At 37.5% G+C, this 13,246-nt stretch overlaps 2 protein-coding genes across 3 annotated transcripts in view; one reads left to right on the top strand and one right to left on the bottom strand.

The window, feature by feature from the left end:
- The window catches only part of AGTPBP1 (ATP/GTP binding carboxypeptidase 1), a 178,089-nt gene that overhangs the window by 147,956 nt on the left and 16,887 nt on the right, over window positions 1-13,246 (bottom strand). The gene's annotated exons all lie outside the window — the stretch shown is intronic.
- LOC131761571 (uncharacterized) overlaps window positions 8,626-13,246 on the top strand; it is a 38,407-nt gene continuing 33,786 nt past the window's right edge. Inside the window, exon 1 of the mRNA XM_067041062.1 lies at window positions 8,626-8,677. Within this exon, the coding sequence (XP_066897163.1) occupies window positions 8,626-8,677 (52 nt within the window). The remainder of the gene's footprint in view (window positions 8,678-13,246) is intronic.

Genomic DNA, 13,246 nt, shown 5'->3' with positions numbered 1-13,246 from the left:
TCCACCCTCATGACCTAATCACCTACCAAAGGCCCACCTCCAAACACTACTGCACTGGGCATTCGTTTTCAAAAAATAAATTTTTAGGGACACAACATTCAGTCTGTGGCACTATCTGAATCACTTTTATGATCTGACCTACCTCATATTTATTTTAAAATATTTCAGGAGGTTAGGAAAAATGGACACTTTAACAGAGCTTAACAGTGGTTACCTCTGGGATGGGAGTGAGTGGAAGAGGGGGCTGGAAAGCAAGGTGATCGTGGAAAAAAGATCTTTGATTTCTTATGTTTCGCCATATTGTTTTACCTTCTTATTTTGAAATTATTATAAATTCACAGGAAGTTGCAAAGATAGTAGAGAGAGGTCCCGTGTTCCCTCTCTGTTTCACCCAACAGTTATATGACATTTTATGCTAACTCTAGCACAGTATCAAAGCCAGGAATTTGATATTCATACAACATGTTTCTCTAGTTCTATGTCATTTTATTACATGTGTAATTTATGTAACTATCATGTTTTTCTATATTTTAAAAATATTAGAAAGCATGGATTTACCTGAATAATTAACTTTTAAAAGATGATGAAAATCACTGTAATCTCAAAATTCATTCATTTAACAAACATTAATGGCTACATAGCTTCAACTGTGTATGGCCAAAGTAAGTACTTCCAAGAAGGAGCATTTGATATAGCTGATCACTCTCTCTTCTTGCAAATACTTTATTTATATGGCCATATTTTGTTTTCTGCCACTCCTTCTTAAGTTTCCTTTACTAGAATGCCCCAGGGCTCAGTTCTGGTCCTTTTCAACTCCAGTCTCTTCCTTGGTGATCTCAACCAGTCTCATGACTACTCAACATTTCCACTTGGCTCTAATAATATCACAAACTCAACATATATAAAACTAATCTGACTTTCCCTTCCTTTCCCAATGTGCTCTAACCTCAGCTTTCCCCAACTGTACTTAGAGACAATTATCTCTCTACAGCTGCTCAGTCTAGAACCTTAGCATCCTTCTTGACTCCTGTTTTATTTTACACCCCACATCCAACCCATGAGGAAGTCCTGATAATTCTGCTTTCAAAATATATCCAGACTCCGATCACTTCTCTACATCTACTACCATGATTGGGCCACTGCCCTTATCAGTCTCCTTTCACTCTATTCTCAACACAACATCCTGACTGATCCTTTTAAAAACTTGGAGAAAAGAGAAAAAAAAAAAAAACATAGATAAATCTTATCAGCACTCTGCTCAAAGCCCAGCAATGCTGCCCATTTTGATGACATTAGGGACCCTAAGGGAATACCCCAGCCCTTCCCTCACTAACCTCATCTCCTACCTACAACTCTTCTCCCTCACACTGCTCTAGACACACTGGTTGGGCTTCTTTGCTTTCCACCAATATGCCAGGCTCACTCTTGGCTTACTACCTTTGCCCAACCTGTTTCCTTTGCCCAGAATGTTCTACCAGATATCCCAATGACCAACCAACTCCCAAACTTCCCTTGCCCAAGTATCACCTTTTCAATAAAGCCTATCCCAACCATCCTATTTAATACTGTAAATCACTTCCAGACCCTGGCATACCCACTGCCCCTTGCCTCAGTTTACTTTGTCTTTTTCCAGAGCACTTACTGCCTTCTGTGACAGGATGGTTCAAAAGTATCAGAACACATTGAAAATTGTACTACTCAATAATAACTGATTATAATTGAACAGGTGTCAAAACAAATTTTTAAGGGAACAGTTTATTCCCATATACTTATAAATGCTCAATATATGGCCCTATCACACCACATACATCAATTCTGTACTCTAATTCATCCCAGACTCTTAGCAGCTTATCACCACTAGTGACTACAAAAGAACCACAATGGGTTCCTTCATTTCCTCAAGGTTTTGAAGAAACCAGCAGCAACCCAAGGTTCTTGATATAACCACGTAAGTCACGTAGTTTAATATCTAATATCTTGGTGGTCACTTACTTGACTCTTTTTAATCACCTTGTAAACTAGACAATTTAACTCTTTGTACTATTTATTATCTATTTCTCTCCACTGGAATTAAAGTTCCATAAGGGCAGAAATCTTTGTTTTGCTCACTGTCTCCCAAGTACCTAGAACAGTGCCAGCACATTGCAGGTGGTAAATAAATTTCTGAATGAACAAAATTTTGAGGAAACTTTACTACACAAATAAGAAATCTTCATTTTTAAAAATCCAACAATATGGTAGATATATTGGCATGCAATATCTATCCCAATTTCGCTCCAGTGTGCCTTCCTGTACTACAGGAACGTGAAAGCTTTCCCCTAAAAAAGTATTTCCTAGACTCTCCTGCAGCTAGGGTTCCAGATGTTTTCCTCAATTTCATCATTTATGAAATTTATTAGACTGAAAGTCACAAAAAGGCCACTTGGTCCCAAAGGTAAGTACCAACTTAAACGTGCTTAGTTCTTCTACAGCAGTGTATGGAGAGGTCCCAAAGTCTAGTCAGGGTTTCTCAAAGTGGGGTCCACAAGCTGAATTCTTTGAGAGCTCATGATTGGGGGCCGGGGGTTCTTTTTTCCTTCTCTTTTACTTTTGTGCACCAAGCAATGGCAGCATAATTAATAATTTTGTTACATATCAGCTGTGTGTGATAGTGCATAGTAGGACCATGTTCATTTGGTTAGAGTTGGCCTTGATAATTGAAGACTGCAGGACACAAGGAGAAGATAATAGGCTAATGACTATCAGCCTCTCCCTCTCAAATTGCATCCCCTAATGTCCCCTTGTGTACTGCTAACTGCCTTATAGGAGCAAACAAACTCTACAAGTATAATGAAAAACTGAAGGGAAATTTTAATTTTAATGAAAAAAACTTTATACCCAGTTGCCCCCATTCCTAACACTTTGCTATTGGTCTGAACATTCCAAAATGTGGACTAAGTAAGTTACCAGGGACTTCTACTGTGAAATGTTTGGACTTTTTGTGATTTTCTCATTTAATTGTCTCGTATGCCCTTATGTCTCACACATTAACATTTGTAAATTTACAAATATGCCTGATAATCCAATGTAGCAATTTTTGAGGCTGAGGTGTAAAAGGAAGGTCAGTGGACAATTCTGGTAAGATTAGTAATGAAGAGTTGTATCTTGCGAGTCATTTCACTAAATTAATGCAAAAAGAGACACACAAAAAACATCCTTCTAATGAAAACTACTTATCAATGGATTTATACAATGGAATATCCTTTTCCATTTTGTGTTGTCTGTGGAAAACAACGTTTCAAGTGCAGCAATGGCTCCAGCAATATTCAAAAGACACAGCTGCAAATTATAGTCATTTGACATGTTAAAGATATTAATGGGATCTCAAAATAAGCATAATAAAGCTTTTGCTTTAAAAAATAACATATAATGAAAAGGTTGAGGTAGCAAGTTATATAGTAGCAGATCTTATTGACCAGAAAAAGGAAAGCCACCCCAATTGCTGAGAACCTAATACGGCCAGAATGTAAAATTACACTGAGTGAAATGTTTATATGAGATGCAGTAAGAGAAATTTTTAAAGTTCTACAGTACAATAACAGTAAGGTAAGTCAATGTGTTGACATGTCATGTGATTTTAAAGACCTACGTGATAACAGGAAAACAAGTTTCTCTAACCAGATTGATGAGCCAACAGAGTTCATAATCTGTAATATTTATAAGATTACATTATGTATTTATAGATTTTATAAGATTTGAAAATGGTGAAATGAAGAAAACTTTTTTTTGCTACAGAGTGCTGCCCAAAGCCAGCAAAGAACAGGATATTTAATGTTTTGTCCTCTGTCTAGAAACAAAAGGTCCATCTTGGAGGAACTATGTTGGCATCTGTGCTGAAAATGTCCCACCAATAGCTGGCTCCATGAGAAGATGTGCCACTATTGTTTAAACTCCCCCCACACACCCCCAGAAAAAAACAAAAAACAAAAACCTGACTTCTCAACACAGTGTTTTCTTCACAGAGAAATGCTAGTGTCAAAAGCTCAGGGAGATGAAATGAAAAAGTTCTATTTGAAGCTACAAAAAATGACTGACTTTATTAAACAAAAACCTGTTTACTCAAAAATGTTTAAAGAGCTATGTGAAAACCTGGACAAAGAGCACATAAATCTCCTGCTCCGTGCAGAAGTCCAGGGGCTTAGCAGATGAAGAGTTCTCAACAGGACATCCGAGCTAAATGGTGAGCTGCAGGAGTACGTTCGCAAACACAGTAGGCCAGATTCTGCTAAGTGCTTAGAGGATGAAGAATGGCTACTGAAACTAGCCAACTTAGCAAAGATTTGTTATCACATGAAACAAATGAACCACTCTCTGCAAGACCTTATAGAAAGCATTTTGACTTCAAGTGACAAGATTCTTGGGGAAAAGATCAAGCAACAAAAGGATATCAAAAGATGCTCTTATTGCTGCTTGGACTTAAGAGTGAAAAAGGATATATCTGCAAATCTCAAGTCTTGCTGACCTAGGGGAACAAAATTTAAAAATAAAATAGAACAGTATTTTCCCTTTCTTTTCAAACAAGTATAAGGCTGAAATGAGAGACCCTTTCTCTGAATCATCTGTGCAGGCTGAGAACTTGACTTTGAGGAGGAAGAATTTTGTGCACTGCGGTCTGATTATGAAATCAAGATGGTATTTACTGATCTGCCCCTAAAAAGTGCTGGATTTCTATCAAAGAGTAGTGTCCTGCAAATCATAAGAGGGTAATGAACATTTTGCTGCCAGCTTTCAATTTCCCTATATGTGTATGGAATTTTTTGTTTAACAAGCATCAAGAGCAAGGAGGAAATCATCTTATGTCAGTTGAAAATGAAATCTGTGAATGGTTATTTAAAGTTCAACCAAAGAAAACAAAAACAAGTTTCATATGAAAGACATAAACTTCACTCTTTATTTTTAGTTTTAAAAACTAATAAGCTTATTGTATAAAACCTTTTCATAAAATATCAAGTGATCAACACACATATATATACTCATTTGTAATTCCTGGACCTATATTTGAGCCTCATCATGTCAGTCAGGAAAAAAAGAGTCTGTTTTTTTTCAAATTCTGGTATAAATTCTAATGGGCTATATTTGTATTAACATTACTTTGGCTTATAGTTTTTAGATAGCAAATATCTGCACTATCAATAATTTTCATGTTTGTAGTAAATGCTAGTTAAAATCAGTTTACAGTGGTACTGGCAAGAAGATAGACAAAGAGACCAATGGAATAGAACTGCAAGTCTAGAAATAAACATATACATTTATGGCCTACTGGTTATTGACAAGGGTGTCAAGTCCACTCCATAATGAAAGAACAGTCTCTTCTATTGCTGGGACAACTGGATTTCCACATGCAAAAGAATGGATTTGAACACCCACTCACACCATAGATAAAAATTAACTCAAAATGAATCAATGACCTAAATATAAGCACTAAAACTCTTCAAAGAAAACATGGGAGTAAATCTGTATGACCTTGAATTTGGCAATGGATTCTAAGTTATGGCAACAAAGGCATTAGGAACAAAAAATAAATAAATAAATTGAACTTCAAAATTAAAAACTTCTGTGCATCTAAGGACATTGTCAAGAAAAGTGAAAAGACAACATACAGAATGGGAGAAAATATTTGCAAATCACACATCTCATAAGGGTTTAATATCCAGGGACTTCCCTAGTGGCTCAGTGGTTGAGAGTCTACCTGCCAATGCAGGGGACAAGGGTTCGATCCCTTGTCCGGGAGGATCCCACATGCCGCAAAGCAACTAAGCCCGTGCGCCACAACTACTGAGCCTGCGCTCTAGAGCCCACGTGCCACAACTACTGAAGCTGGTGCACCACAACTACTGAGCCCACATGCCACAACTACTGAAGCCAGAAAGCCACAACTATTGAAGCCTGCACACCTACAGCCCATGCTCCGCAACAAGAGAAACCACTGCAATGAGAAGCCCACACACCGCAATGAAGAGTAGCCCCTGCTTGCCACAACTAGAGAAAGTCTGGGTCCAGCAATGAAGACCCAGCCAAAAATAAGTAAATAAATAAATAAATTTTAAAAATAAAAGAATATGGATAAACTGAAACCCTCACACATTGCTGGTGGGAATGTAAAATGGCGCAACCACTGTGGAAAATAGTTCAGCGGTTCCTCAAAAAGAATTACCATATGACCCTGCAATTCTACTCATAGGTATATACCCACAAGAATTGAAAACAGAGACTCAAACAGATAATTGTACATCAATGTACATAGCATGCTTCACAACACAAAAACATAAAAACAACCTAAGTGTCTACTGAAAGATGAATGCACAAAATGTGGTATATACACACAATGGAATGTTATTTAGTCATTAAAAGGAATAAAGTTCTAACACATGCTAGAGTATGAATGAACCTTGAAAACATTATGCTAAGTGAAATAAGTCAGAAACAAAACAACAAATATTGTATGCTTCCACTTATATAAAATATCTATAACAGGCAAATTCATAGAGATATAAAGTAGATTAGTTTACTGGGGGCTGGTGGCAAGGGTGAATGGGGAGTCACTGCTTAATGGTTGCAGAGTATCTGGGGTGATGACAAATTTTGGAAATTAGATAGTGATGACTGTTGTATAACATTGTGAAAGTAATTAATGCTACTGAATTATAAGCTTAAAAATGGTTAAAAGGGGGCTTCCCTGGTGGCGCAGTGGTTGAGAGTCCGCCTGCCGATGCAGGGGACGCAGGTTCGTGCCTCAGTCCGGGAAGATCCCACATGCTGCGGAGCGGCTAGGCCCATGAGCCATGGCCGCTGAGCCTGCGCGTCCGGAGCCTGTGCTCCGCAATGGGAGAGGCCACAACAGTGAGAGGTCCGCGTAAAAAAAAAAAAAAAAAGTTAAAATGGCAAATTGTATGTTAAATATATTTTACCACAATAAAAAGATAATTTTTTAAAAATCATCTTATAATATTTTTTAAACTAAGTCTACCAAGTCTACTTTCAAAAAAATTGAAACCCATTTTAGCTTAAGCCAGTTATTTAACAGAAATTTATTAGCATCACCATATGTGTTTTTAACAATCATAAAAAGGAAAGAGATTAGTCTCCAGAACAGTAAGCTAAGTTTAACTACCTGGTTATTTTTCAAGTAAGGTTGGTTAAAGTCTTTATTTGCATAAATAAAGAGAAATAAAATTACTCTTGTACAAGCCATATTCCACAAGCTATACTATTGATACCTTGTATAGTAAAAATCTGTAAGACTCCTAGGCCTACTTGGATAAAGTACAAAAATACAGTGGGAAATTTAGGAAAAGGAAAAACTGTTTTTTCTACCTGCATTACTAACGCACATAAGAGTTTATATCCTGTGTGGGGATGCAGATCCATACAAAAAAATAGACTAATTAGATGGCCAAAATAAATAGACACAGAAAAATATCATTCTCTATCAAAAAAGCATTAGGAATCATTACTGGAGTACTGTATTGTAAGGCCTAAAATTTCAAGTGCTGTTCAGACAGCTTTGAGCCTCACAGGGCCCCAGAGGCCTAATGAGAGTTCTCCCACCCTCACCATAGCCAACAGGAAAGACTCTTCACCCAGCTATGTCCACTATCACCTGAACCAGTTGCACTCCACTCAGTCCTCAACCGAACTAGTTTCAGTTCCCTGCCAGTCCTCAGAATTATTCAAACAAACTAATCACATCCTCCCACGGGGGTGGAGAGTTGCAGGGAGTACTTCATCCTTTTGTTACTCCAAAGCCAATCTCCCATAGACAATTTGGCTAGTTCACTCTACTCCCAAGTACCATTCCCATAGGTTGTGAGTACATGTAACTAAAAAATTGCTGTCTCATCTGATCAGGGTCAGGTAGAAGCCATCTTGTACAATTTAGGACAGATCTCTCTTTCACCAATCAAGTGAAGGGAGGTGAATAGGAGGTGGTCAGACAATTACTATATCTAAACTTTCTGTTTACACTAATATCACACCTGTAACCTGAGACCTGAAAATTATTTCATGGATCCTCCAGGGTATAAAAACTGAGAAAAGCTGGTCTGGTCTCTCGTAGGCAGGGCTGGTACAGACCAGAACAGGTCTGCTGCGGTTCTAGAGCTGGTTAAGTATAGCAGGAGATTCCTGATCACCATGGCCTCCTGACCACAACATTTTCCTGATTTTGAAAAAACAGCAGTAAAGATCTAGAGGCAATTTCACAATTAGACAGGAGGCCTCTTAGTCAAAAAGAGACAATAACTCCCTGTGTTTCTCAGTTCTGTGCAGAGGTTTTGAAGGTTGTTCCTTTGAAGCTCAATCAAGAGTCTCTTTCTTTAGATGTCTAAACAATTGTGTAAACCACTTAATAGCTGTGCTAGATATTGATTCATTCCCCCTCCTCTCCAAATTCACCCTTTTTGCCTGTACTGTGAAAATGGATTTATGCACTTAAAATATCAATTTCTTTGCCAACTGACATGATATTAAGCTTTGTCAAGAGAGCACTGGAAAGACACTGTAGGGGAAAAGGATTTTGTTTCACAGTTCCAATGTGCTCACTTGGCTGCAGCAGGCAAGGCTTCTCCAGGACCCATCCCGACAAGGATGGCTTCTCCAGCACCAGATTCCTGCAGCAGTGCAGCTTCTCCAACAGGAGGTTAGGCAGTTTTGTAGCAGAGTGCCGCTGGTGAGTCACCTCCCCAGGAACGCTTTCCCTGGTACCCAAGAGGGCACATATCCAGCAAATTCTCCTAGTGCCACACCTTACCTACCTGACTTGAACGTGCCCTACCTAACCAAGGATAGACGTCAGTGAGCCCTGGGGTTAGAAACTGCTCTTTATATCAGCTATTCTTATATTCTTTAGCGTTACCTTGACTTCTTACTGGTAAATCCCATATTGCTCCAATCCCCTGTTATACTCAATAATTCTTTTGTTGTTGTTGTTGTTGAAGTATAGTTGATTTACAATGTTGTGTTACTTTCTGCTGTATGGCAAAGTGAATCAGTTATACATATAAATATATCCATTCTTTTTTAGATTCTTTCCCCACATAGGTCATTACAGAGTATTGAGTAGAATTCTGTGCTATACAGTAGGTCCTTAGTTATCTATTTTATATATAGTAGTGTATATATGTCAATCCCAATCTCCCAATTTATCCCTCCCTCCCTTTCCCCCCAGTAACCATAAATTTGTTTTCTACATCTGTGACTCTATTTCTGTTTTGTAATTAAGTTCATTTGTACTTTTTTTAGATTCCACATATAAGCAATATCATGATATTTGTCTTTGTCTGACCTACTTCACCTAGTATGATAATCTCAAGGTCCACCCATGTTGCTGTAAATGGCATTATTTCATTCTTTTTTATGGCTGAGTAATATTCCATTATATATATGTACCACATCTTCTTTATCCAATCCTCTATCGATGGACATTTAGGTTTCTTCCATGTCTTGGCTATTGTAAACAGTGCTGCAATGAACACTGGGGTGCATGTATCCTTTCAGTTTATGGTTTTCTCCAGATATATGCCCAGGAGTGGGATTGCTAGATCATATGGTAGTTCTATTTTTAGCTTTTTAAGGAACCTCCATACTGTTCTCCATAGTGGTTGAACCAATTTACATTCCCACAAACAGTGTAGGAGAGTTGCCTTTCCTCCACACCCTCTCCAGCAATTATTGTTTGTACTTTTTGATGATGGCCATTCTGACCAGTGTGAGAAGATACCTCACTGTAGTTTTGATTTGCATTTCTCTGATAATTAGTGATGTTAAACACCTTTTCATGTGCTTTTTGGCCATCTGTATGTTTTCTTTGGAGAAATGTCTATTCAGACCTTCTTCCCATTTTTTGATTTTTTTGTTTTGTTTTGTCTTTTGGTTTGGGGGGTTTTTTCTGACATAGAGCTACATGAGCTATTTGTATATTTTGGAGACTAATCCCTTATCAGTTGCTTCATTTGCAAATATTTTCTCCCATTCTGTGGCTGTCTTTTCATTTTGTTTATGGTTTCCTTTGCTGTGCAGACACTTTTAAGTTTAATTAGGTCCCATTTGTTTATTTTTGTTTTTATTTTTCATTACTCTAGGAGGGATTGCCTGTCCTAAATTGTACAAGATAGCTACTACCTGACACTGATCAGATCAAAAAAGATACTGCTGTGATTTATGTCAAAGAGTGCTCTGCCTATGTTTTCCTCTAAGAGTTTTATAGTGTCTGCCCTTACACTTAGGTCTTTGATCCATTTCGAGTTTATTTTTGCATATGGTGTTAGAGAATGTTCTAATTTTATTTTTTTTTACATGTAGCTGTCCAGTTTTCCCAGCACAACTTCTCAGTTTGGCTAAGATCAAGTGTAGTCAATAATTCTTTACACTACTCTTTCCCTGTTAAATTACTGTGTGGCTTCTATCTCCTGATCAGACCCAGACTGATATACCCCAACAATTTTTTAAGCTATTTAGTACCCCACGGTAAATAAATCCTCTCTGCTTAAGTTACATCAAGTGGATTCTGTCCTCTATAATTAAATTTTCACTGTTATCTCTTTGAATAAAGAATTTTGGGGGGTGGAGGGGTGGAAGGATTTTACAATATTCATAACATCTTTTTTTTTTTTTTTTTTTGCAGTACGCGGGCCTCTCACTGCCATGGCCACTCCCATCGCGGAGCACAGGCTCCGGATGCACAGGCCCAGCGGCCATGGCTTACGGGCCCAGCCTCTCCATGGCATGCGGGATCTTCCCGGACCAGGGCACGAACCCACGTCCTCTGCATCAGCAGGCGGACTCTCAACCACTGTGCCACCAGGGAAGCCCCATCATTTTTTTTTTAATTAGGAATTGATACTAATTATACATAGCCAGGGTTAAGAATGGCTACTGAAGATTATATTCCCAGGTCAGGCTATTAAATACTTTAATTGTAATATTAACTTCATCTTAGAGTACTATCATTCCTGTAATGCCTAACCACTATTTTTAAAAATTAGTCTACAGTGAGATACCACTTCACACCTACTAGAATATCTACAATAAAAAACACAGATAATGACAAGTGTTAACAAGGATGTGGAGAAACTAGAACCCTTATACATTGCTGATACAGCTGCTTTGAAAACAGTTCCTCAAAAAGGCTAAAAGGCAGTTCCTCAAAAGGCTAAACATAAAGTGACCATAATGATGACTCAGCTATTCCATCTCTTGGTATATACCCAAAGAAATGAAAAGTTATATCCATACAAAAACCTGTACACAAATGTTTATAGTGGCATTATTCATAAAAACCAAGAAGTGGAAACAACCCAAATGCCCATCAACTGATGAATGGATAAATAAAATGTGGTATATCCATACAATGTAATATTATTCAGTGACAAAAAGAAACAAAGTACTTATATGTGCTACCTGGATAAACCTTAAAAATATTATGTTAAGTGGAAGAAGCCAGTCAAGAAGGACCACATAATTATATAATTCCATTTATATGAAATATCCAGGATAGCTAAATCTATAGAGACAGAAAGTAGATTAGTGCTTACCTAGGAGAGATGGGGATGGGTTTGCGGGAAAAGGCTAAAAGGGTGTGGGGCTTCTTCAAAGGGTAATGAAAATGTTCTAAAACTGACTGTGGTGATGTTTGCACAACTCTGTGAATGTACTAAAATCCACTGAATTACATACTTTAACTGGTGAAATTGTATGGTATGTGAGTTATATCTCAATACAACTATTTGAAAAAAAAAGCTTAATCTCTGCAGGTACTTTCATAATTCAACCATTCCTAAATCAGGGTTAGAGACTTAAATCCCTCTGTACCTCAGTACCTGTTTCTCATGATGGAATACAATATCCTTTACACAAAAGCAAAACTACAGACCCACCTGGCTCTTGGGAATATGTATTCTGAGTTACTTACTCAAAAGAGGTTTGGGGACAAAAAAAGCTACACTATGCTGTCACATAAAAATCCACAGTATACACCTCCCTCAGTTGGGGGAAGAGTCTATATAAATTGATTTTTATATATTTAAATGTGGCTTACACTAGAATTAAATGTGGAAATCTGGCCTTAGCAGAAAATCATACAAGCAAATAAACTTGCTCAAGCTAGCCCACACATAAGGAAAAGTAAACAATTTTGCATATTCTAGCTCAAAAGTACAAAGGTTTGGATATTCTGAATTTTTGAGATTTCCCTGATCTTTTGCTCACAACTAGAACTAGTTCCAGAGCCTAGAGAATCTAAAAACTGAAACCCTCAGTTCTCACTGGCTTAAGCCTGGAATCAAGCTCATCAGACAAGTCAGTAAACAGGCACACAGACATAAGTCATCAGTATTTCATACATGTAAGCTGTCCTAATTTTCATTCCACAAACAAGCCACAGAAGAAATTCTGACACACAGCAAAGGTAAAGCTGTATATTCTAAATATATAAAGACTTCAAATACACGTGGTTTTAAATTTATTTCAAGTCAAACTGCTAAAAAAGAAAAAACGCCAAGAACCATATATTGTTCACATTCCAAAGCCCCATCTAAATCTATTAAAAACAATCTGAGGAAATATGATTCCCTTAGACTTGACTTGCTTAAACAACTTGGTCCAGTTCCCATTCAGCCAGAATAACTTCACTAATTTACTCTCATCTGTTTACTAATGGGTCTCCCCACAAGGTATCATTAGACAAAAAACTTCCACTATTTAAAAATGTTTGAGAAACACTGCTCTAATCAATAATAAAAACCTTTGCTGTTAAATAACAAATAATTGTTCTTGTTGGAATGGTTGTGGGCAACTAGGAAAAGACTGCAGTTAAAGAAAGTCTGGGTAGCTGGTCCTACCATGGGGAATGGGAAAACAAGTATGCTGAAAAGAGCTTTTTTCAGCTCTCCCTTATTGTTTCATCATCTAAAAGGAAGAAACCACTTTTCAAGAATATAAGTGAGCTACTATTCCCCCACACCAGCTATGTCAATGTGATGGAAAATTGTAAATCCTGATTATTTAATAAGAAAGATCCCAAAGAATATGCTCATACCCCTTTCCCTTATTAAAGGAAAAAGAAACTTTAAAGGAAGGAGGTAAATAATATCTATCGTCTAAAGGAAAGAAGAGTAACATTGCCAGCAATAGGCAGACGGAGATTATTATCATTTAAATTAAGAGAGAAATATATACACTGGACATGATCTGTATTTATTAACCTACTCTA

The sequence above is a fragment of the Kogia breviceps genome, chromosome 8 (assembly GCF_026419965.1).
Source record: "Kogia breviceps isolate mKogBre1 chromosome 8, mKogBre1 haplotype 1, whole genome shotgun sequence".
In the NCBI taxonomy this organism is placed as follows: domain Eukaryota; kingdom Metazoa; phylum Chordata; class Mammalia; order Artiodactyla; family Physeteridae; genus Kogia; species Kogia breviceps.
The sequence above is the reverse complement of the archived record's forward strand: the minus strand, read 5'-3'. Positions and strand labels throughout refer to the sequence as shown.